Genomic DNA, 23,354 nt, shown 5'->3' with positions numbered 1-23,354 from the left:
CCGGGACACAACGGCCCCGAGGGACCCAAGGTTAGCGTGACCTTTGACCTGTTATCACCCAATCACAGAGCAATGCTTAGCGCTCGCCACCTGGGCTGCAGAGGCCAACGTCATGTTGTGCTCTATCTCTCCCCAGGGTAGGGCCGGGCTCCGAGGGTTACCTGGACCCAGTGGGATCCCTGGACCGGAGGTGAGCTGCTCAGTGGGTCGGACTCTGCGTTAATAAGGGTCATCCGATGCTTTTCGGTCCTTATTAGGGTTGGGAATCACAGAGTACCTCTCGATACGATGCACGATACATGGCCCGCAATATAACATAGCGATACAGTGATTCTGCAATCATCAATGTATTGTTAGTCAATCCTATGATGATACATCACGATTTATTTCTAACGAAGAAGTCAAAATGACAGTGACAAGGTAAAGTGCTAGATTTCCCTCTTTATTCATGGTCCAAACTGAGTTTTCCGTTATTTGTCTTTTGGTAGCTAACTTCCGTTCAAGTTTTCTTCATTCATGTACGGAAATTCTTCTTCTTGTTCTTCAAACAAAGAAAAATATTATATCGATATTAGGCGCCAGGGAGACGATATATCGGCGCATCGATATTTTGTCCCACCCCTAGTCCTTCGGCCGATCCGCACACATCCAGCCTTCTGTAACGACGCGGAGGTCGGCGAGAGGTCACGGATGGCGTTGATGAGCAACTCCATCGCCTCTCTCACACAAACACGTTATTCTCCTCCACCTCCTCCTAGGAGCAGGATTATCTTTGGCCACTATTATTTATGTAAATGTATCTTGTTTTTCCATCCTATTAGTGTCCTGCACTTTCTGCTGAATGAATGAGATGATTAAATACATCTTAATTAACAAACACAAAGATCTTCGTTAGAGAGAGGGAGATGCATTTGGAAACCATTCGGTTCTTCTGAAGCCCTGTGCTGCAGACAACACAAAGAGCATGAACTTTCCGTTCGCTTCTCCTCCATGTCTGCTTTTTCTAACCTTGTGACTCTTTCGTCTCGTTGCCAGGGTGACGAAGGCCCACCTGGGCCGGCTGGACCATCTGGACCAGAGGTGAGCACCCATTGGATAAGAGATGTGTGGCTCTCGACCAATTACAGGGTTATCGTGGTTCATGCCTTCCCCCCAAACTCCATAACATACACACAGTGGGACTGGTGTCTTCGTGTTGATCCCAGCCTCAAAGGAGGGATGCAGCCAGTCTTGTGTGGTGAGATTTTGGCGGGAACATGTTCATTGTTCTCAAGCTATGCTCCGAAACATATGGCGTCTCTCCTATCGCCATGGAGGTCGGTTAGGAAATTGCTATGCACACAGTGAAGAGAAAGGTCTTGATGTGTACTAAGGGAGAGACTATGAAGCAACAACAACTTATTCTCTACACACAAGACATAAAGGAGCTGTCCAAAACTAGAATTTGAGATTTGAATCAGTTGGTGAATGGTTATTATTTAAATTCTTAAGTCTCCAAAAAGTAGACTTCCACCGTTTCACAGTGTTCATCATGTAGCATGTCTTTTGGAAAGCCAACTAAAGTTAGTCTGTAAAGTTAGCTTTTTGTGTTATGAAACGTATTCACACATTTTACACTATCTTGTTAAATATATCCTTTCACTCATTTGATCAGCTCTTCATAAAACAGTTTTGAAAATAGAGTCGACCGTATACTACGATAAGAACAGCAGGGAGCCAGACAAATGATCAGTCCGACGTCTCCCCCCGGCTGGCTGTGGTTGATCACACCCGGCTCCGAGCTCTCTGGAACCGCGCTCAAAACAAAACACTAAAGGACCGGGTCGCCTCTCTGAATATCAAGAATCCTTCGGAGCGGGCGTCTCTCTGCCTCTGTGAAGACTTTGTGACTTCACCCGTCGTCGAGCTGCTCAAACACAAGGCCCCCGCCACTGCACTGTTTGTCTTTTATTTGGTGTATTTGTACATGTACATATCAGAGCAGAGCTTCACCCCGGACTGTGTGTGCGTGCGGGGCGTCCCCCAGCCGCAGTGCACTGACTGTGTGTCCTCTCCCCCCGTCCCCCGTCCCCGTCCAGGGCAGAGCTGGGAGGCCGGGATTCGGAGGCAGCGCCGGCCCAGACGGTCTCAAGGTCAGGGCCTTGTTAGCATGCGCCGCGGTGGCATCAATGTCACCTTCGTGCGGAACACGGTCTTTTATGATAATGCATTAAGTGAATGTGTGTAAATGAGATGTTAATTCCCCCCTTGCGCCCAGGGGGAACGGGGCTCTGGGCACATTTCCACTTATTTGAACTTAAGCAGGAAGGCGTGAATACGTTGGAGATATGCTAATGAGGTCCTCCCACACAGGGGGAGACGGGCGTTAGTGGCGAGGTCGGAGCGCACGGAGAGAAGGTAGAATACTTTTTATTAACACTCGCTCCCTCGTGGTCATGCTTTGTCTTTGTGTTTTATCTGTCCTCCAGTGTGTGTGTGTGTGTGTGTGTGTGTGTGTGTGCGTGCATAAGAGAGTGTGTGTGTGTGTGTGTTTCGGTTAGCGAGTACATTTGTGGGTGTCAGTGTGTGTCTGTGTGTATTTGTGGGTGTCATGTGTGCACCTGTGTACACATGTGTGTGTGTGCATGTTTGAGGGACTTTGTGTGTGTTTGTGCTTTGCTCTCTGATGCTGTGTTTGTGTTCTGGCTCCGGTTGATGGTAATGCGGCGTGTGTGCACATCTCTATGTTGAATTTCGTCTGCATGTAAAAGATAAATAATGTCACAGCTTAGCATTGAGCACGGCTCGCTCATGAGTAGGTTTCCATGAGCGAGATACCTCTCCCTCACTGATCCCCAACGGCTGGCTGTTGCCTTGACTGGCTACGGGTGTATGAATGGGTGACTGAAAAGGTATATGAATGAGTGAATGAATGAGTGTATGATTGGGTGAATATGAGCCACTTATTGTGAAGTGTTGAAGTGTGAAGCGCTATATAAACACATTCAAACATGACCTCTCTCTCTCTCTCTCTCTCCCCTCGTGTTAAACCAGGGGCCACCTGGGTTCCTGGGACTCGTGGGGGAGCCAGGCATCGCTGGAGATAAGGTAAGCATGCCGTGAGCCGTGCGGGTCATGGTTGCGGTGGTGGTGGTGCTTGGGGTGGTGGTGGTGGTGGTTATGGTGCGTTGGGTGGTGGTGGTGGTGGTGCATGGGGTGGTGGTGGTGGTGGTGGTGGTGGTGGCGGTGGTGGTGGCGGTGGTGGTGGCGGTGGTGGTGGCAGTGGTGGTGGTGGTGGTGGTGCTTGGGGTGGTGGTGGTGGTGGCGGTGGTGCTTGGGGCGGTGGTGGTGGTGGTGGTGGTGGTGGTGTTGGTGCTTGGGGTGGTGGTGGTGGCGGTGGCGGTAGTGCTTGTGGGGGTGGTGGTGGTGGTGGTGGTGGCGGCGGTGGTGGTGGTGGCGGTGGTGCTTGGGGGGGTGGTGGAGGTGGTTGTGGTGGTGGTGGTGGTGGTGGCGGTGGCGGCGGTGGTGGTGGTGTGGAGTATGAAATGTGTACGGGTTGTCTCTTCTCCACCACCACCCCCCCAGTCCCCCTAACACGAGGTGGTGTTGGTGGAGTATGAGATGTGTGACGCTGCGTGACTCGGCTCCTGACGATGACCTCCTCTTCCTCTCCTCTTCCTCAGGGCGAGCGAGGGGAGGTGGGAGATCCCGGACCGCAGGGGGTGAAGGGAGCGACGGTAAGGCGCTGGTCTGGACCGCAGCCCTCCTACCACTGGGGGGCGCTCTGGCAAAATTTGTGGTCAAGTTATGATGATGATGATGATGATGATGATGATGATGAAGATGGCGAGGATGAGGATGATGATGATGGCAGGGAGGATGTGATGAAGATGATGGAGATGAGGAGGAGAATGATGATGATGGTGAGGATGAGGATGATGGTGTTGAGGATGAGATGAGGATGATGATGATGATTATAATGTGTTAGTGTTCTGTGATAATGAGAATGATAAAAACGGAATGGCATATACGTTATGAAACGGTACTAAGTTAAACAGGAGCCAATAAGAAGGTTTGTGTTGGATTAGTAAGGTGGCTGTCTCTAGAGGAGGAGATTTATTGATCCATGATGGGATGTCGCATGGCATATCTGCCGAACAGGATGTGGCTTCAGTGAGAATACAGATGTTAACATCTTCCAGCTGGGGAGGAGAGTCAGGGAGTCATGTTTAGGTGCAGTCAGCAATGTATACAAAAGGCTTGCTAAACAAACCAGTTCTTGAAGTAAATAAGGTCATTTAGGTAAGAAACACGGCACGACCGGCGGCATGTGGCTCAGGAGGGAGAGCGGGTTGGCTGGTCACCGGAAGGTTGCCAGTTCGATCCCAGGCTCCTCCTAGCTAGAGTGACGAGGTGTCGCTGAGCAAGACGCCTCACCCTAACTGCTCCCGACGAGCTGGCTGTCACCCTGCATGGTTGACACCGCCGTCGGTGTGTGAATGCAATATTCTAAGTGCTTTGAGTGGCCACTGCTTAGAAAAAGCGCCGTATATATGCAGTCCATTTACCATTTACTAGATATTAAAAGTGATTTGACCGCATCGTATTCACTGCAGCAGACTGAAGAGTGCCCTCTGTCCCCCTCAGGGTCATCCTGGCTCCCCTGGACAGAGCGGATCCCCCGGAGAGCAAGGCTTCCCAGTGGGTGAACCGTCTCATTGGGGACCCCCCCCCCCCAGCCCTCCGGCTGGTCTCTACGGTTCCGCGCCGAGCCGCCCTTCCACCCTGCTTGCTATTCTTCCTCTCTCCGTGTTGTGTGACCCTGTGCACTCACAAAGCTGTTTGGGTTTTCATTTATTTTTCTCCTTCATCTTTCTCGCTCGTTCGCTTTGATGCTTTCTTGTTTGTTGCAATTCTAAAGATTTGTTCACATGAAAGCAGGAAGTGTTCCTTGGTGAGTTTTAGTCGATGTTGACGTCAAGAGGAATAAGACTTCTTAGGCTTCTTCCGCTCTTAAGCTGAACCTGAGTGTCGGGCAAAACTGGATGAAAGTTCACAGCCCACTTTTAAAAAAAACAGATGCATGAAAAACGCATGAGCCGTGGATGTGTTTTAGTCACAACCGAGACAGAAGTTGGACGACAGGAAGCATCGGTCTCTCATCGATTTCTCCCCCATCGTTGCTTTAGGGCCGTCCTGGTTCTCAGGGATCCATTGGTGTCCGAGGACCCAAAGGACTCAGGGTAAGAAGCATTATTTTGTTTGTTTTTGTTATCATTTAGCAGGCTGGGGGAATAGTTAAGGAGTTTGATCCCCCCCACCGCCTGGCTTCCGTGATGCCTACCCCCTTCTCCCTTTATGACATGTTTCTGAAGTCCAAGTGAGTGGCTCTGGGTGAAAGCCTCTGCTGAAGTACTACTAACTAGTTGTACTCGTTAATAATTGAGAGTATTCATTTGTTCACACATGGCCACTTAGCTATCGGCTATCCGCAAACACAAAAAAACCTGTCTGCGTTGTATGTGTGAAGCGAATCTTAATAGCGTTCTAAACTATCGTTAGGGGGCGTCGAGGGGTGAAGATCTTTAAAGCAAATGAGCTCAGGAGAAACGGACTCTGTCGTAAACCTCGCTTTAGCGCTTCAGACAACACCCCGCAGCTCCTGTACCCTGAAATATATGACCACGGCGGTGTCTTTAAAACAGCCGTAAATCCAACGCTAGCCAGGCTTCTCCGAAACGTCTGCGTCCGACCCTGCGTCAACAGCCCTCGGTCACGCCAGGGTTTTGGGTCTGAATGAATTATTGATCTTACACGAGTAAGTGGTGTAATTAAGCTATTTCATCTTGTGGATGGCTTTTATATGGGTCCGTTGACATCATGGGAAGATACCCATTTCGGATTTAATAACTATAATTGCTTAAAATTGCATGACGACCTTTTGAAAGCAACATTTAGAGCTATTAACAACACACCCACGTCTAACCAAAAAGTATTTTTTGTTGCGGAACAAAGAACTACTACAAACAATACAATCCTATATTCAACATAAGGATGTGTGTTTTCTTATGAAGACCGAATAAAGATAAACTAAACACATCATTTCAGCAGAATGCCGATCTTTGGCACTCTATCGGTCCTATAACATCATCCCAGTCTCCGAAGACTCTTGCTTGTGAATAACAGACTGTTAGCCTGCGTGCAGCAGATATACAGCAGACATACAGTGCATTAAGGTAGAAATACATCTAAAGCACAAATCTCCTTTAATAAAACCCCACAGTGGTCGGTAGCGGTCTGACGACAGCGCCCAAACAGTAACATGACTAATTTGTAAGCGGCGTTGAGGGTTGACAGACTACATGGTGTGCTTACTTTTGGGCTCGCTGTACGAGTGCTTGGCTAAACAAGCCTCGTAAGCTTCCATGGCTTTCATGTTCGGTGGGAAGCCTCTGTGAAGCCACTGTTTGGCTTAATTTGAGAGGCGAGGATGAGTCAGCAGAATGCTCCAGACCAAGCCATGACCTTTCCAGAAGGGACCAGGCTTCACTGTACAATATCTTCAGTGTGCAGGCGCCAAATACCGCAGTCTTGTCTTGTGGGATCATGGAAATGGAGCGATGGAGGGTATTGGATGAAGAAAATAAATATGTTCTTCTTCTGTGTTCTTCCTTAGGGTCTATACTGTGTCCATTTATTTTGACGTTATTAATAACGTCACCCCCTAACCTTTGTTACTCCAAAGGGCAAGGAAATCTTCCCAAACATCAGGGGAAAATAAGAATCCTTGACTTTTACTTGCCCTTCCCCAGTTTGAATTGTTGTTTGCTTCCTACACGATATGAAAGCGACTCTACACAGAAAACATGGTTATTGCTGACCAGTTTCTCCCTAATATGGTACAGATCAATTAAGGACTGTGAATGATGAGGCAGACTGAGAGGAAAAATGGCTGTGGTGACCAATCAGATGTTAGCTAATGTTCAGTTGGGGAGAGGAGGGGAGCTCTAGTCTATTGGCGCAAAGAGTGTCCTTACCAAGGCCTATTCAATGCACTTGTAAGCAACGAAGACCGTATCAATTATCATATCATCTAATGTCATTATTCGGATCACGCTTTCCAACACACGTTGAGAGTTTGCATGATATCTATAGTTAGTGTTACGTGCTTCAAGTAAGTAAAAGAGCTCAGAGAGAAATGTACTAATCCCCCCGTCATTGTTCACAGGGCCCTGTGGGTCCATACGGGCTCCTGGGAGGGAAGGGTTCTGCTGGAGCCATGGTAAGGAGGAGGTCAACAGCTACTAAGCTAAAACGTTGACTTCATAATTTATAGTCCATACCTTTCAATGAATGTGCCATATATGTATGACTCTACTACCTTGTTTTGCTATTTATGATTGTTTCAAAATGTGATGAGTCAGTTTATGTATTGAATCAGTTGATGTGTTGAGAATGTTTTGGCAATGAATGTAAAATGAATATGTGGTAATGAGCTCGAGATTTGAATGACTTCACTGATCACGGCAACCACACATTTGATATGTTGTTATTGTGAATAAATAATAACAACATTATATCTCACTGTGATAAATCACAGCACTCACTTTTGTACATTCATCCATAAAGATGCTTTGAATTCGATGTATTTTGCTTGTTACTTTACTCAGGGCTTTATATTCCCATAAATACCCAGCCTTCAAACTGAAGTTGTTATGAGGACATAACGGGGGACATAACCAATGTTTTGGGGGGATGTTAAAGGACTGCTTCTGTTGGTTGTTCTTGTAGGGCCTGGATGGTCCACCCGGAAAACCTGGGTTCCCTGGACAGATGGTGAGAATAGTCTCCTCATCACTCTATCCATCAGTAGCCTATTTTAAAGCTGCACTATGTACATTCTCCTGTTAGCGCACTCTTGTGGTTGGAGTTGTTGCTATAACGGTTGTCTGGAAATTTGGATGCTTCTTAGTGACGTCAAGACTTTATTTACCATGGAAACCATGACAGATTCATTCTTTCAAGCCAGGAACCACTGGGATCTTTTCTGAACCTTTTAAACCTTATTAAAATCAGAAAAATACTTCAAACTCTACATGAACAAATACCACATGACAAGTAGCACACATCCTATGCTATGAAGCTAGCGTCAAAGTTTCCATAGGTGGGGGCAAAAGTCGACCAGAATGAAACGATTCATAGAAAATGATTCCCTGGATGCATCGACTCATTGTTTTATTCTCGAGGAACGTTCTAGGTCAGACATTTCTTAATGGAGTTAATGGCTGCAGTAGAAAAGGTTGCATAGTGCAGATTAAACATCATTTGTGTAGACATGTCTTAAGCCTCCACCATAATCCATAAGTTATTACTGTGTCTGTCTGCTGTTCTGCCAAAGGGGAAGATCGGCGAGCGAGGAGAATCTGGACCGAAGGGATTTCCAGTAAGTGATGCAGTTCTTTTGTGGATTAGTCGCAGCTGATTTTGGGATGAGAATGTCAATGACATGGCTTTAAATCCCAATCAATCGTCGGCGCTGTGTGTGGTCTAAACGGTTGATGTTTCCTCCCAGGGTATCCAGGGACCATCAGGACCTCCTGGTGCCAAGGGCTTTGCAGGAGAGCCAGTAAGTTTCCAGACACCCAGCTGTCGGCAGGCTGGCTTCCCTCATTGGAGGAGATCCTGATACTTGAGACCACCATTGGAGAGAATGTTCTAGAAGCCCTCCCTTCCAAACGTTCTTACCCGTTCCTCCTCTACTGTCTGGTTTTTTGGATCTGGGCGCCCATTGTTTCTCATAAAAAAGCACTAACAGTAGCTCCAAAAGTCTTGCCTGCTCACAACCACCACAGACCTTTCCTTGTCGCCAGTTCCTCAGCTTGACAACATCTTAATCACTGCTGGATCCTCCCAATCCCTCAGAATACTGCTCGCTTGAAGAGCCCAGAGAGAGAGAGAGAGAGAGAGAGAGAGAGAGAGAGAGAGAGCGAGAGAGAGAGATTAATCCTTTTTCCCCCATTCTGTCCAAGATCTACAATGGGATGAATCAGACTCAACTTGATTTACACCGTCCACTTCCTGCAAAGGCAGATTTATCGTAGCCTGACTGTATCTCCATAACAGAATGCCTTTTACTATCTCCCACTGAAACGTCGGCCCAATTACCCCCGGGCGTCCCACCGCCTAGATAAAGCTACATCTCACAATCCATACCGGCTCAATGCCATTCTGCGCTCTTTTCTACTTTTTCTTTTGAACAACCGAAGATGTTTGTCCCAGATATGTGAACGCTGCCGACCATTATTCTGTTATTGATGCCTCTTCTCTGCCTCCAGGGGCCGGCGGGGCCCGCTGGATCGACGGGGCCTCTCGGAGACATGGGACCAAAGGTGAGTTTCATCACCTGTCAGCCTCGTGTGAGTCCCGCCCGCCTCACTGTGTAGTTAATATTGAGCTGGATTCGCTCGCCTTTGAAAAGCCTCCTGTGTGTGTCTGTGACAGGGACCGCTGGGGAGGGCAGGGGCGAGCGGGCTGCCTGGTGATCCTGGAGAGAAGGTCTGTATCGCTCTGTACTCCCTTTATTCACATGAAGTCATTTAGTCAGAGGCAGCAGCCAAACACTCACAAGCTCGGCTGAAAACAATCAAAGCGTAAAGTAAAAATTGGAACCGCTAGCAAAACAAAGTGAAAGTGCTGCTGTGCCTGCCATAGAAATACTTATTGGTATTGTTAGCGCCAACAATCGTGGTGTCTACCAAGTGTCTGCTGAGTGGATTCCACACTTCAAAGTGCTGTCCAAATTACACCACAACCAGCACAACTGTTCTGCTATGAATCCAGAGACAGCCATACAAATGGGCCGCAGGATACACAAACCGTTATGAGGAGATGTCTGGTAGTTGACACAGTTGCTGTGTTGTTGTTGTTGTTGATGTTCTTCTGTCTGGCAGGGGGCCCCGGGTCCCATCGGAAGCCCGGGAGAGCTGGGCCTGATGGGTCAGAGGGTGAGTAGTACACCCATCACTGACTCACCGCAGACCCAGAAGTCTCTCTTTAATGTGCTTATGCATATTCCCTCTCACTTTGGCACGGCATTTTATGTCAACCAGCGGAATAATTAGCCAGGCCCGAGTGGCCACCCTCCTCTTCAAACGAGCTCATCAAAGTGTTCTCTTATTTATGCTGTAAACCCATAAAAGCTCTTGTTACAGTCGTTATGGTTTCCTTCTGCCAGGGGGAGGCCGGAGTGTACGGTGAGGTTGGAGCAAGCGGACCTGACGGAGTCAAGGTAGGGAGGATGGAAACCTCTGGGCGACTGATGACTGACACCCCACTGACATCACCGTACACAGTGTGACCCACTGTTGGGTTTGAAATTAAGTTTCCTGAGTCAAGCTTAATTTTGTAAATGTTGACAACTGACAACCAAAAAGCACCATTTAACGTAAAGCGTGTAGAATTGAGTGGCATCAAGCGGATTGAACTGGGCAGAGAGGAAATTCAATATTCATAATTATGCATTTCTGTTTTTGTAAACCTTAGAATGAGCCCATTGTATGTACATAGGGGGCGGGTTCTCATCCATGCAGCCCGCCATGTTTCTACGGTAGCTCATAATCGTTGTCTAATTTGTAAGCTATGACCTATAGTTTTACAGACTAAATAACTAAATACAATTGATAAATCTATCAGGAAACCTCTTCAACTGTTGGCTACTCGATGCTGTTGTACACGATGAGATCCTTTTGGAATCACCTACTGGCACCTTATAGACCAGTAAAGACATCCTACGTTGTATGAAAGCAAGGGGTGAGGTGGGGATTCAGTTGGTGGCAATCAGGAACCTCACCACTAGAGGCCACTAAATCCTAAGCACTGCAACTTTAAGGTCTACACTGTGAATGTGTACCTGATGAACTGAGCTGCTCATCAAGCCAATTCAAGTCATACTGCCTGTGAGCCTTGAGCTAAATTGGACCAGCGTTCTGTTGACTTTTGAGTGAAAACAGACAGTGTCTCTATTCTAGGAGATCTACTGTCTGGCAAGCATTGCGGGATAATTATTTTTTTTAACAGCAGCAAGGAAAAAAGCCTGACTGTCATTCAGAGCCAAGCTTCATGAAGCATGGCAGACAGACCCACAAACAGCTTTTGGCTGAGATTGTCGGTTACAAGGCCGAGACTGAAGCACAGAGTACAGCAGGAGATGGGTCTCAGATTAACGAGTTCACTGTCTACAGGAGGGTTTGTCATTCTGGGTTAGATGCTACATTTAGCCTGTCGCCAGTCTAGATTACTACTCCAGGGGTGTGGGGCTATTGTAGCTGGCTGATGTTAAACGCCCACCAACCACAAAATAGGGTTACGATCGACTATGTTTAGGATGGTTATTTCTCAGCGAGAGAAATCGTTACAACGCATTCCTGGTGGTCTGGCTTCAGTTAAAGTCCTGGGGAGAAAACTAATCAGGGCAACCAAGTGACACCTGAAGAAGTGTACCTGTACATTTAGTGTACAGGGTACAGGTATCACTTATCCCTCTTCAATGCTCTTTAAATACCAGCATTGCTCTAGTATTGTATTGTAAGTATTTTATTAGGTTATGAGTATTTTAAGTGCAGTGTGCCAATAAATAAATAAGCTCATAGATACCTAAAATCACAAGAAACAATTGAAACAACTTTTCTTTGGTCTCTGTGTTTGTGTTGTCTCAATAAATCAATGAATAATCTAGAATAATCTAGGTTTCATGGCTGCTCACCGGTGCCTCTCGCTTTACGTCCCCAGGGCGAGGCGGGCGACGTGGGGGCCGAAGGGGCCCAGGGAGAGAGGGGTCTGTTGGGCACCAAGGGGAAGGAGGGCCCCCCCGGGGCTCCTGGCCTGGTGGGGGTGAGGGTGAGTCACTGCGCACGTCTTCACGTTGCCTGGCAACAAAAAACACAACAACACAGCGCTGTGTCTGTGTGCCAACCACCTGCTGTTCCTTCACTAGGGTCAAGAGGGTAAACCTGGAACAATCGGCCAACGAGGAAAAGCTGGAGACAAGGTTTGTCAAGCTGCAGTCACTTTCCTCCGCAGATCATATTTGACTTCCCCTACTCGTGTTAAGATGGCGTCTCATGCGCATGAGGGTTTAATCGCCCGTGACGGTAAACAAACCATGAAGTCACCTCTGTAGGGACTCAGGGAGGAGTCAAAACAAAAAACACAAAACGCAGAGCACGCAAAAGTGGAAACCCTTTCATCGTGAGGTATTTTTTTAGGAGTTGTCCGAAGCAAGCGAAGGGTCTGGGCCCTCACGGTGCGCCTGCTCCTCTGTTCTCTCTCCAGGGAAGCCAGGGCCCCCAGGGCCCGCTGGGCGAGACGGGGCCCGTGGGGGGGCAGGGCGAGCCGGGCCACGTCGGACCCAAGGGTGCCAGGGGAACCATCGGACCCACGGTAGGCACCATACGCACTAAAGATACGTTTCATGGTGCTAACGCTAACGCTAACAACACCGGGGCTAATGATCCGCTCCCTGCAGGGGGCCCCAGGCAGGATGGGGCCGCAAGGGACTCCGGGAGTGGCCGGGTATGAGGTGAGATGGTCCACACGCTGCACACATTCAGAAGGGATAAGGCTGCAGACCAGCCGGCCAGACCCAGAGATCCGTCGTGGAAATGAGATAAATCTCGTGAAAAACTAGGTTTAAATCTTCTCGAATGGAATGCAGACCAAAGAAACGCTGGGAGTAGCTTATAGCTCGATGAATGCTCTTCTGAAGACAGCTCTTTTGGCCAGCAACCCATTGTACTTTGTGGTCAGCTCGAACCCATTTGCATCATTCCCAAATCGATGCAGCGTCGGCATGGTTAATTGTTATCCGTAACCCAATCCCTCTTACGGCCTTTATTCAACGACTGCAATCTCTTGCTCTATTCCCGCACTGAACCGTGTCCTGTGTTGTCCTTCCAACAGGGACACAGAGGAGCCCAGGGCCCGGTAGGCCCGCCTGGACCAAAAGGTGAAAAGGTACACACTCCTTACATGCGTTGATCGGGGCCCTAATCGCTCATGGGAGCTTAATTGGCTGCGTGTTTTATACAGGAACGGGTGGTTTTGCATTAGCGGTGACATTTTCCTCACATTTAAAAACAGTTTTGCAGCACAGTCCCCGCCGTATTGTTTTGACAGATTGGAGTCATTGTTGCATAGCTAATGAGGTTCTGGGCTTCTGTAAGTATTCACTAAGAAACTCCTTATCTGAGCAGTAATAAGGGCGCAGGCCAAGGCTCATTAACACTTGAAATGTCATCGTATGCAATTAGGCACCTGCATCCTCTCTCTGCTCTTTTCTGGTTCATCATATTCAGCCAAGAGGACTTGAATAGTACAAGAAATAGTTTTGTCAAAATAATCATCTCCCTGGCTCTGTGTGGGGATCGATAAAGTGCTGTAGTGACTGCTGTAATGGATAAAGCAATACCTGCCGGTGTGAACAAGCTGAATCGGAGCCAAAGAAAAGCTTATCGGGATACCTTGAAGTGTGTGATTGTTTCGGGGGCACCTGGGATCAAGGTAAATCGTACGCCGTGCTGACGCGTGCTGGTGCGTCCAGAGCAGGGATCTCGACGCTTTGTATTCACTGCTCCGGTTGTTTCCATTGTGCTCGGGAAAAACGTTGCGTCTGATTTACTTAGGATGTGCACAACACATGACGATGACGAAGAAACAAACGCACAAAAAGGGGATTATTCGACCGTACAGATGCAACGCACATGACCATAAATCCTCCCTCCTTCCTTGGCGATCGATGTAAGGCTGCTAATAAGGGACTGGGCGGGAGCCAGTTCATCTGATTCGTGGGTAGTGAAACCACATTAGACGATGCGCTGTATATGAACAACGAGGCCCTCCCTCGGTTGAAACGGTTTGTGAATGCGGTAAACAAACCGCACCCCTGTGGCCTCGTGACTCCTCCCTCGTGCCGGTGGTACCACTTTGCTGCTGTCTGTTCTCACTTGGTTCCCTTTGTCCCGCTCAGGGTGAGCCAGGGGACGACAGCAAGGTGGAGGGACCGCGGGGCGCCGCTGGGGACAGAGTGAGTGACCCCCCCCCCCCGCCTCTTCCTCCTGACCCGTGTCGGCATGACGACGCCGCCTGTTCTAACAATGGGTTCTGCTGTCCCACCAGGGTTCTCCGGGCGCCACGGGAACCAGAGGGGAACCGGGGGATCCAGGATACGAGGTGAGCCCAGAGTTCATGTCCCCAGCTCCTCCTCTGTTTGTTGTTCCATGAGGGGGCACACCACCCTGGTTAGAGTCACGTTACTTTGTTAACAACGCTGTTAGCAGCCGACCCTGTGGAACACATTCATTATTGGTCATTTAATTTAAGAGTTGATCATCTGCCTGTGGATCGGGGTTAGATACATTGGGATTTGAACCTGGTTGGAAGCCAAACGCCCAAGCCACTACTGCACTATCTACTGCCTAACCCTTACCTGCTCTGTAATGACTTGTGTCTGCACTGTCTAACCCCAACCTGTTCCTAAATGTCCCATCTCTGTACTGTCTAACCCCTACCTGCTCCTGAATGACCTGTCTTTGTACTGTCTAACCCCACCCTGCTCCTTAATGACTTCATTGAGAGGCAAATGACTTGGATCTGAATTCCCTGTAAGGTGCTAACTGACCAACTGCTAATCCCTGGGGATAACTTCCTGTTTCAGGGCCAGCCCGGGCTGGACGGGGCCAGAGGTCAGGCTGGGGCCCCGGGCTCTCCTGTAAGTGTCCGTACGTTGCCTCTTCGCCATGAACGCACCACACAACCACAGAGTCTGCAGAGCGAAATGACATAAATGTATAGACACACAAAGATCATATGGTCAATGTGTGTACATTGGGTTATGACATTCATATTGATATTGGATGTTCTCCAATGTTCAATAGAGTGTCATGAATCATGATCCAGTTGATGCTTGGAGACCTTTCTTGCTTGAAGGGATGTTAATTAGAAATTTCTTCCAATTGCATCAGACCTCCATTATTCATCGTTTTTTTGTTTTCTTTTGTTCAATGAATAGTTGAAGGGGAACCATCATGCTCGGCTGTTTTCTAATATGAGACGGTGCCGCTTCAAATGGTGCTGGGAGAACAAAGCTCTGTCTGCAACATCGACTCCGCTTCTGGGGGGAAATCACAGAAAAGTTGAACCATCTGCATCACTGGTCCAGGGTCTGTGGTGATGGCGTCAATGATCCAACTTTTGGAAACGGAGTCGATGTCGCAGACTGCGGTCTCGTACAATTCCTCTTTGAACCATCATAGAGGAACACTACATGGGGGGATTGGGGGCTGCAGCACCCCTGGAGATTATCAAAACATGGAGTCATTTCTTTAAATTATATATATATATATATGTACATTTAATGATAATTTCTGAATAATGTATAATTTATTTGCCAATACAAAATTATACATAAATATTGAGATGATGCTAATTCAATTTTAAGTAGTTAAGTTGACTGTCATAAGGCTGGTCAGGTTGAATAAACCTTGTTTTTGGGACGGCTTATGCTTCTAGCTAGCTTTTTTCCCATTAAGTTTATAGCTAGCTTTGTCTCATTTAACTTTAGCTAGCTGTGTCTCATCGTACTTCTAGCTAACTGTCTCATTATGTTTCCAGCTAACTATGACTGATTCACAAAAAAATATTTCTGATACTTTCAAGAGCCCGCATGATTTGAAAAAGGCTGCAGTGACAATAGAAGAAAATGAGTTGAGTAATTTGAGCACCGGCCAATTTGCGTTTCAACACTTCTTAGTTTTCTTCCGCTTTGCGTGCTGCTGTCTGGTCGGGTTTATCAGGGGTGGGCTGATTGCCTCCCTGTGGGTTTGTGAGAGTCACCGACGGCTCTAGGCCTGGCCTGTTCCGCAGCAATCCTCATTGAAGTCAACCGATGAATGAATGAATTATTCGGCCCTATTCAAATAAATTACCAATCAATTTTTATCAACACCGGTTGAAAACTACTTCCCACAGGCGGCAATGAGCGGAACTTTGTGTATTTCAAAAGACCAGAGCGTGACGTTTTCCCTTAAATTGTAGAACCATTTCTCCATATGTTGATGGTTCCTCAAGGCTAGCCTGTTTGTGGTCAGTGTTGATTGGATGATTACTTAATTTTGTGTTTGTGTTTAATTATTTGCTTTTGCTTCAAATCTGCGAGTTGTCTCCAAGTGCTATGGATACACGTTGACTAACTCTCACATGCAAGTCAATCCGATTACAATCAACACATCACCCTTACGTCCTCAGGGCCACGCCGGACCCCGCGGACAGGGAGGGCTGAAGGGGTCCAAAGGTCACCAAGTAAGGACCGAAGGGGGACTCGTTGTTTCTGTCGTGTGTATCGCAATACATCGCACACCCCTGTCGTCGCTGGATTCACACATTCATTCATTCATTCAGGGCACTTAGAAGAAGCTTTTGTCCAAACCGACTTACAGCGGTTTATGCACACATTCACACACCGACGGTGGAGTCACCCATGCAAGGTGCCTGCCAGCTCTTCAGGACCAGTTAGGCTGAGGTGTCTTGCTCAGGGACACCCACCACACACAAACTAGCAACCTTCCGGTTACAAGTCAAACCACTCTACCTCCTGAGCTACTGCCGACACACGTGTGGCTTTGTGGGTGATTAATCTCTCTCTCTCTGCTCCAGGGCAAGGAGGGGAAGGCGGGGCCGAGAGGACTGTCTGGGAGCAGAGGATCCCCGGTGAGCAGAGACGCCGGTCAGATCGATGCTAGGAGAGAGTCCGTCTGAGATGCTAACTGTGACAGGCTTACTGTGTTAACTTGGGGATTGAACTGGTTCCTACTGGTTTTATGTTTAACTTGATACACTGCTTGGCAATCACAGTAATGGCTGTAAAACAATTGTATAATGTATACAGTTATATAATGTATTATACAATTATACATAGCATCCTACAATTATTTCATACATAAAATCCGATCAATGCTCCAGCTTTTAAAAGTTTTCTCCACGGAAATGGAGCTGAATGATTGAACTGCGACCGTGAAGTTACGAGATGTGTTGGTTCTCTTCCCAGGGTCCGGAGGGTCCAGCGGGCCCCCGGGGCGTGCTGGGCAGAGAGGGCCTGGAGGGGCCCTCGGGGACGGACGGGGCCGCAGGTACCGACGGAGTCAAAGGAAACAAGGCAAGAGAGCTCCCTTTGAAGCCTCCGACGTCACTCACAAGCAGTGGAGACAGTATCCCATAATCAATGTGCTCCTTTCTGTCGTTTCTATCATCGGCGTCCCCATCATCATCATCATCTTTCTCGTCATCATCATCATCATCATCATCAACGTCATCTATCTCCTCATGATCATCATCGTCATCATTGTCCTCCTCCTCATCATCATCATCGTCATCTTTGTCCTCATCATCATCATCCTCGTCGTCTTTGTCCTCATCATCATCATCGTCGTCTTTATCATCATCATCATCATCATCATCATCCTCGTCCTTCTCATCATCATCATCATCATCATCATCATCATCATCATCCTCGTCCTTCTCCTCCTCCTCCTCATCATCATCATCATCTTCATCCTCCATGCCGCTCTTCACCACCACCATCTGCCTCATCGTCACCACCAGGGCGAGCAGGGAGGCGACGGGCCGTTGGGTCTGGCTGGCAAGGCGGGCCTGCAGGGGACGGCGGGCGTCCCGGGGCTGCCGGGGAGCCAGGGCGCGTTCGGCGCCAAGGTGAGTCCGGATCCAACCGGTCCGCCGGACGTCCTCATGGGCTGTTAGCTAGAGCTATGGGCCCGATGCAAGACCGAAACTGACATGGAGTTTGTACCTTTGTGAATACATGTGTGTGTGTGTGTGTGTGTGCGTGTGTGTACGTGTGCATGATCCTATGTGTGTGTGCGCGTATATACTTGTGTGTGTGTGTGTGTTTGTGTGTGTGTCTGTTGTGCGTTTACATATGTGTTTGTACATGTGCATGTTTATGTGTGTGTGTACGTGTGTATGTTCCTTTGTGTGCATGTGCACACATACATGTGTGTGTATGTGTTTGTGCGTTTACATCTGTGTGTGTGTACGTGTGCATGTTCCTTTGTATGTCTGTGTGCGTTTACATCTGTGTGTGTGTGTGTGTGTATGTGTGCATGTTTATGTGTATTTGTACTTGCGGGTGTGTGTGGGTGTGTGTGGGTGTGTGTGTGTGTGTTTCTTTTGTGTGTGTGGTTTAGGGTGAGAGGGGTCTACCAGGACAAACGGGACCAATTGGGAGAAGAGGGATGATTGGTGGAATGGGGTTGCCAGGGAAACAAGGAGATCAAGGACCCGGAGGACATCCAGTGAGTACTGAAACGGTGGAAAACCGTTTTCATAACGACACTGCGATAAGGTATTTGCTGGAAGTGTCAGTGGAATAATGTGAATTTTCACACTGTGTGTGTGTCTGTGTGTTGTGTTGCTTGTGTGTGGCTGTGTTTGTGTTTATGTGTGTGTGTTGTGTGCCTTTGTTTTGTGTGTGCGTGCATGCATGTGTGTCTCTGCATGTGCGTGTGTCTGTCTGTCTGTCTGTCTGTCTGTGTGTGTCTGTGTGCGCATTTGTGTGCGTCCGTGCGTGTCTGTGTGTGTGTCTAGGGGGAGGACGGTGATCAAGGGTTTCCAGGATTCTTTGGGATGTTTGGGCCTCAGGTGAGCCCCCCCCGTTCCCCTCCTCTGTCTTCTCCTTCCCATCCTCAGTCTTCCTGTTCCCCTCTTCAGTCTTCCCGTTCCCTTCCTCAGTCTTCCCCGGGCCCCACCAGGGGAACGGCCCGCTCTGCTCTAGTCGAAGAGGGAGCTGCTTCACACGTGGGCTTGGAAGACCAGGTGGTCTGCAAGATCAACTCTGTGTCTGCTCAGCAGTCGGCAGAATGTGGCCCAGGTGGCAGAGCGGGGTCGGCTGGTAACCGGAAGGTTGCCGGTTAGATCCACGGCTCCTCCCGGAGTGTCGAGGTGTCCCTGAGCAAAACACCTGGGGCCCCTGGGGCCGAGGTGCCCTGACCGCTCACGACGAGGTGGCTGTCGCCTTGCATGGTGGACTCTGCCGTCGGTGTGTGAATGTGTGCTTGAATGGGTGACTGTGACGATATTGTAAAGCACTTTGAGTGGCCACTGTTTAGAAAATCGCTGTATGAATGCATCACGCTTACCATTCAACAGTCGCATAACAGTAGGACCATTGATGTCCTGTTTGGACCGACCATTCGAAATATAAAATGGTTCTGTAAAGGCGTTCCCAGGACCAAGTGGTCCAGTCTTTCCATATTCTCATTCCGCAGAAACAAAGCAGGTGTTGCGTGAGGCAGGTTGTTGTTCACCGCTGGTGTACGGAGCGTTGCTTTGACATTACCAACCCCGCCGCGCGGGACGGCTGACCTTTAACACACAAGGCTGTTTGTCGAGTTCATGAAAAGGCTGTTCTCAGGAGATGCTCAGTGAACAGGGAATTGTGTCGGGATTAGGAGTGTCTCCTCCGGTGTGTGTCTCCCTGTTTGGTGGGTGTCCACAGCGCAGTGGGACCACTGGACGAGCAGCTGCGACGTCCAATCAAACGAGTCGGAATACGTTCTAGCGACACTCTTTTTCGGGGTGTCGCGACTGCAGTGCTGAATCAGATGTGTTGTTTTCTAGGGTCCCCTGGGTGACTTGGGCCCCACAGGTATACAGGGTCCAAAGGGGCCCCGCGGACTGAGGGTAAGCTGAACAAGTACTGTACTTCACACACAGACACACATATACACAGACACAGACGCACACACCCCGGGCCCAACACACACAGACCTGGCCACACACACACACACGCACACTGGGGCCCAGACATAGACACAGAAACAGTCACACAGACACATGCACACACACACACACACACACAAAACCCCCCCCCCTCCCCTAACGGGCCTTACACACTGACACACCCCCGGGCACCACAGACACATCACCCACGCACACAAACCCCCCCCCACACACACACACCTCGGGGCCCCACAGACACACACATATACCACACAATCAGAATCATGTCCTGTAAACCAGGCCTTGTCCAAGCCGTTGACCCGTCCCTTGTGTCCAGGGGATGGAAGGACCTGCCGGCCCCTCGGGCATCATCGGACCCAACGGCCACCTGGTACGTACCACCCCCCCCCCCCCCCCCCCCCCGGCCCACCACCTTATGGAACCCCCTCCCTGGTTGGCTCTGATGGACTGACCCTGTGTCTCTCCTCTCTTCCTCAGGGACCCCAGGGGGACAGGGGCAGCCGGGGGGAGACGGTGCGTGGTGGTGGCAGTGTTCCGATGAATCTCTTCCTGTCTGCGGTGCTGCACAGAGTGGGGCCTCTTAGCGTGGGGATGGGGGGGGGGGATGCTGCGGTCTGTGGGGCCCGCGGGGGGGCCTCTTGCATTCAGAGGGTTGTTGCTATAAACACGGGGGCACTGCGATGCGGCAGAAGTCATTTTGGGGCTGACAGACACTCACTTGGTGCTCATCGTGGGTTCTCTTAATGGGCCGGGCATGCTCCTGGGCACAGGTCTAATCCACCAGATCACTCTCCCAGTAAAGACGCAGTGTGCAAAAGCAATTTTGGGTCGCCGAGTCGCACCCGAAAGGCAATAAAAAGTATATTATAGCAATTGAATATAGATTAAAAAACCAAACTGTTACACTGTGATAGTCACTTAAGCTCCCTGTAAGATAGTTGGGTTTCATTTTGTCTTCTCTTGTGTCCCTACAGGGACTGCAGGGGCCCAAGGTAAGAGCGCTCTCTCCTGGCTTTATTATCTGCAGCAGAGAGCCCGGGCGGAGCCACACATTAGCTCATGGATCATGTTGTTGTTAAAGGGTAGTGCTCCTCGCCGTTTTGAAGACTAACGTGACGTTTGCTTCTTTCAGGGACCGCCGGGCCCCCGAGGACCCACAGGGGCCCCGGTAAGTCCAGCGTGTGAAGTTTTGTACCGTCGTCTTTAGCAGGAACCTATACAGACGATCTGGTTGTGATCGGTGTGTTCTTTCTCTCTCTCTTTGCCTTGCAGGGACTTCCCAGTATGTATCCTTCATTGGTGAGAACGTTTTTCCGTTTAGTTTTGCTGTTTTTTCCTATTTTTTGATCCTCGAGGTATTGGGTATTAGGTGTTATTTATTTTTAGAATTTCTCTTCTACACGTCATAAAGAACCGACGAAAAGGCAGGACTACAGCATAGCCTGAATGTCTGAGCCTAGGTCGAAAGCATTTAACAGAGTGATATTGATAACGATTATGATAAATAATATTAAGACCATAACATGTGCGGGCACGCGTCTCACTTCCTGTCTCTGGATAAACCTCTAGCAGAAACAGGAAGCTCTGGACGCGGCCTTCGAGGCCATCCTGGACTCCCACGTTGTGCTGAGGTCAGAGGTGAGCGGACAGATCCTATTGGTTCACCGGATAGAACTCGTAAACTATAATCACTCCTAATATGGGTTCCTGAAAATGTTGTTCAGCAGACATACAGTGTATGCACTGTAGGAAATAAGGAGTTGATGTGGGATGAGGAGGATATCGCGGTTTAATTTCACGCTAACATTCATTAATGTACAGCAGTGGCTCAGGAGATAGATGGGGTTGACTTTTACCCGGAAGGTTGCGAGTTCGATCCCCGGCTCCTCCTAGCTCCTCCTACTGTCGAGGTGTCTCTGAGCAAGGCACCTCACCCTAACTGCTCCTGGCGAGCTGGCTGTCGCCTAGAGTGGCTGACTCCGCCGTCGGTGTGTGAATGTGCGCATGAATGGTTGAATATCAGGCAATGATTGTGCAGTGCTTTGAGTGGCCACTGGTTAGAAAGCGCTGTATAAATGCAGTCCGTCTATGTCAGGGATGGGCAACTGGCGGCCCGCCTCCTCACTCAGTCAGGCCCGCACATAATAAAAAAAAAAAAAAAAGAATAATAATAATTGATCGAGTTACAAAAAACTCGGTCAAGAAAGATGAGAAGAATTCACAGAATTCGAAGGCAAACCCATGCGTCTAGTTTGCTTAGAAGCGATATCAGTCATTAAAGATATATCCACTTAAGTCGCCACTACAACTACTACAACTGCTTGTTGGGTTTGAGTTCATTGAGTTGTTGCGCTTAATGTTGGGCCACTGTTTTTCAGTTTTTTGACTTCATTGAATGATGATGTATGTGAGCCCTTTGCACTGATACAAATACTGACCATTCATGTGGCTGTTTGAGCATGGAAAACATGTAATGAATGTATGTTGGTTCAATTAACATACCGTACATAGGTTATGATTCTGGATGATTTTTTTAGGTAGTGGCCATCCCCAAAATGCACCAGAATACAGGAAATCATATCTACCAAATTCAAAATTGTGTAGCTTCTCTCAGCTCACGTTTAGTTGAAGTGTGCAGTCATGTGGCCCTCCGATGGTTATGATGAAAGATGTGGCCCTCTTTATCATGAACGTTGCCCATCCCTGGTCTATGTGCTCATCTCAACTCATCAGAGACATAACGAGGGTGTGTGTCCCACACAGAGCTACCAGCACATGGACATGCCCATGCTGGACCAGGGCACGGCGGTGTTCCAGACCCTGCAGCACCTCAGCTCCCTGATCCAGAGCCTGAAGCACCCTCTCGGGAACCGGGACACCCCGGCCCGGATCTGCCGGGACCTCCAGGACTGTGAACAGCGGATGCATGATGGTGACGTTGTCCACGCCACACACACACATAGCCACTCACCCACAGCCGTACAGACAGCCTTTCAGACAGCCGTACAATCTGCTGCAGTCCCCGGTCATGATGGCTTAACCCTTGAGGTTTTCTGTGTCGCCCTACAGGCGTTTACTGGATCGACCCCAACCTGGGCTGTTCGGCTGACACCATAGAAGTGACATGTAACTTCAGCGCTGGAGGACAGACCTGCCTGAAGCCCGTCTCCGTCTCCAAGGTTAACAAGCACAGTCGGCCACTTCTGCTGTCTGCCACTAAACGTCTGAAAGCGATAGCCGGGCGCCGGGAGAAAAACAAAACCGACGAAAACAACTTAAGATGCTTTCACGGGGGGTGGGGGAGGAAGATTTAGCGTATTTTGGAGTTAAGCATGTTAAAAAGGGCGGTGTTTATACAGTTTGACTTGCCGTGAAAGGCGAATGCGATGCGTTAATGAGCTTATATTCGTTTGATGTCACTCGTCTCAGGCGGAGTAATCAGAGGTGTTGTACCCGTCAGACGACCGTTTGATCCTCGCTGAATCCTCCCAAGTTGCACTGTGTACACGAGCGCTACAAACACGACTTACTGAGGCTGACACCATTCACACTTTAATCATATCAAT

General features: G+C 48.9%; 1 protein-coding gene across 1 annotated transcript in view; it reads left to right on the top strand.

Moving 5' to 3' along the window:
- Window positions 1-23,354, top strand: part of LOC132467470 (collagen alpha-1(XXVII) chain B-like) — a 63,960-nt gene that overhangs the window by 38,097 nt on the left and 2,509 nt on the right. The window contains exons 20-59 of the mRNA XM_060064783.1: window positions 1-30; window positions 137-190; window positions 1,036-1,080; window positions 2,079-2,132; window positions 2,353-2,397; window positions 3,034-3,087; window positions 3,663-3,716; window positions 4,627-4,680; window positions 5,169-5,222; window positions 7,208-7,261; window positions 7,771-7,815; window positions 8,378-8,422; window positions 8,552-8,605; window positions 9,315-9,368; window positions 9,481-9,534; window positions 9,930-9,983; window positions 10,214-10,267; window positions 11,767-11,874; window positions 11,972-12,025; window positions 12,310-12,417; window positions 12,503-12,556; window positions 12,937-12,990; window positions 14,003-14,059; window positions 14,152-14,205; window positions 14,690-14,743; window positions 16,279-16,332; window positions 16,687-16,740; window positions 17,078-17,185; window positions 17,632-17,739; window positions 18,234-18,341; window positions 18,634-18,687; window positions 19,666-19,728; window positions 20,105-20,158; window positions 20,266-20,301; window positions 20,763-20,780; window positions 20,921-20,956; window positions 21,061-21,087; window positions 21,361-21,426; window positions 22,552-22,720; window positions 22,858-22,967. The exon at window positions 1-30 is cut by the window's left edge and continues 24 nt beyond it. Coding sequence (XP_059920766.1) covers window positions 1-30; window positions 137-190; window positions 1,036-1,080; window positions 2,079-2,132; window positions 2,353-2,397; window positions 3,034-3,087; window positions 3,663-3,716; window positions 4,627-4,680; window positions 5,169-5,222; window positions 7,208-7,261; window positions 7,771-7,815; window positions 8,378-8,422; window positions 8,552-8,605; window positions 9,315-9,368; window positions 9,481-9,534; window positions 9,930-9,983; window positions 10,214-10,267; window positions 11,767-11,874; window positions 11,972-12,025; window positions 12,310-12,417; window positions 12,503-12,556; window positions 12,937-12,990; window positions 14,003-14,059; window positions 14,152-14,205; window positions 14,690-14,743; window positions 16,279-16,332; window positions 16,687-16,740; window positions 17,078-17,185; window positions 17,632-17,739; window positions 18,234-18,341; window positions 18,634-18,687; window positions 19,666-19,728; window positions 20,105-20,158; window positions 20,266-20,301; window positions 20,763-20,780; window positions 20,921-20,956; window positions 21,061-21,087; window positions 21,361-21,426; window positions 22,552-22,720; window positions 22,858-22,967 — 2,466 coding nt within the window. The remainder of the gene's footprint in view (window positions 31-136; window positions 191-1,035; window positions 1,081-2,078; window positions 2,133-2,352; window positions 2,398-3,033; window positions 3,088-3,662; window positions 3,717-4,626; window positions 4,681-5,168; window positions 5,223-7,207; window positions 7,262-7,770; window positions 7,816-8,377; window positions 8,423-8,551; window positions 8,606-9,314; window positions 9,369-9,480; window positions 9,535-9,929; window positions 9,984-10,213; window positions 10,268-11,766; window positions 11,875-11,971; window positions 12,026-12,309; window positions 12,418-12,502; window positions 12,557-12,936; window positions 12,991-14,002; window positions 14,060-14,151; window positions 14,206-14,689; window positions 14,744-16,278; window positions 16,333-16,686; window positions 16,741-17,077; window positions 17,186-17,631; window positions 17,740-18,233; window positions 18,342-18,633; window positions 18,688-19,665; window positions 19,729-20,104; window positions 20,159-20,265; window positions 20,302-20,762; window positions 20,781-20,920; window positions 20,957-21,060; window positions 21,088-21,360; window positions 21,427-22,551; window positions 22,721-22,857; window positions 22,968-23,354) is intronic.

The sequence above is a fragment of the Gadus macrocephalus genome, chromosome 11 (assembly GCF_031168955.1).
Source record: "Gadus macrocephalus chromosome 11, ASM3116895v1".
Lineage (NCBI taxonomy): Eukaryota > Metazoa > Chordata > Actinopteri > Gadiformes > Gadidae > Gadus > Gadus macrocephalus.
This window is presented reverse-complemented; position numbering and strand designations above follow the sequence as displayed.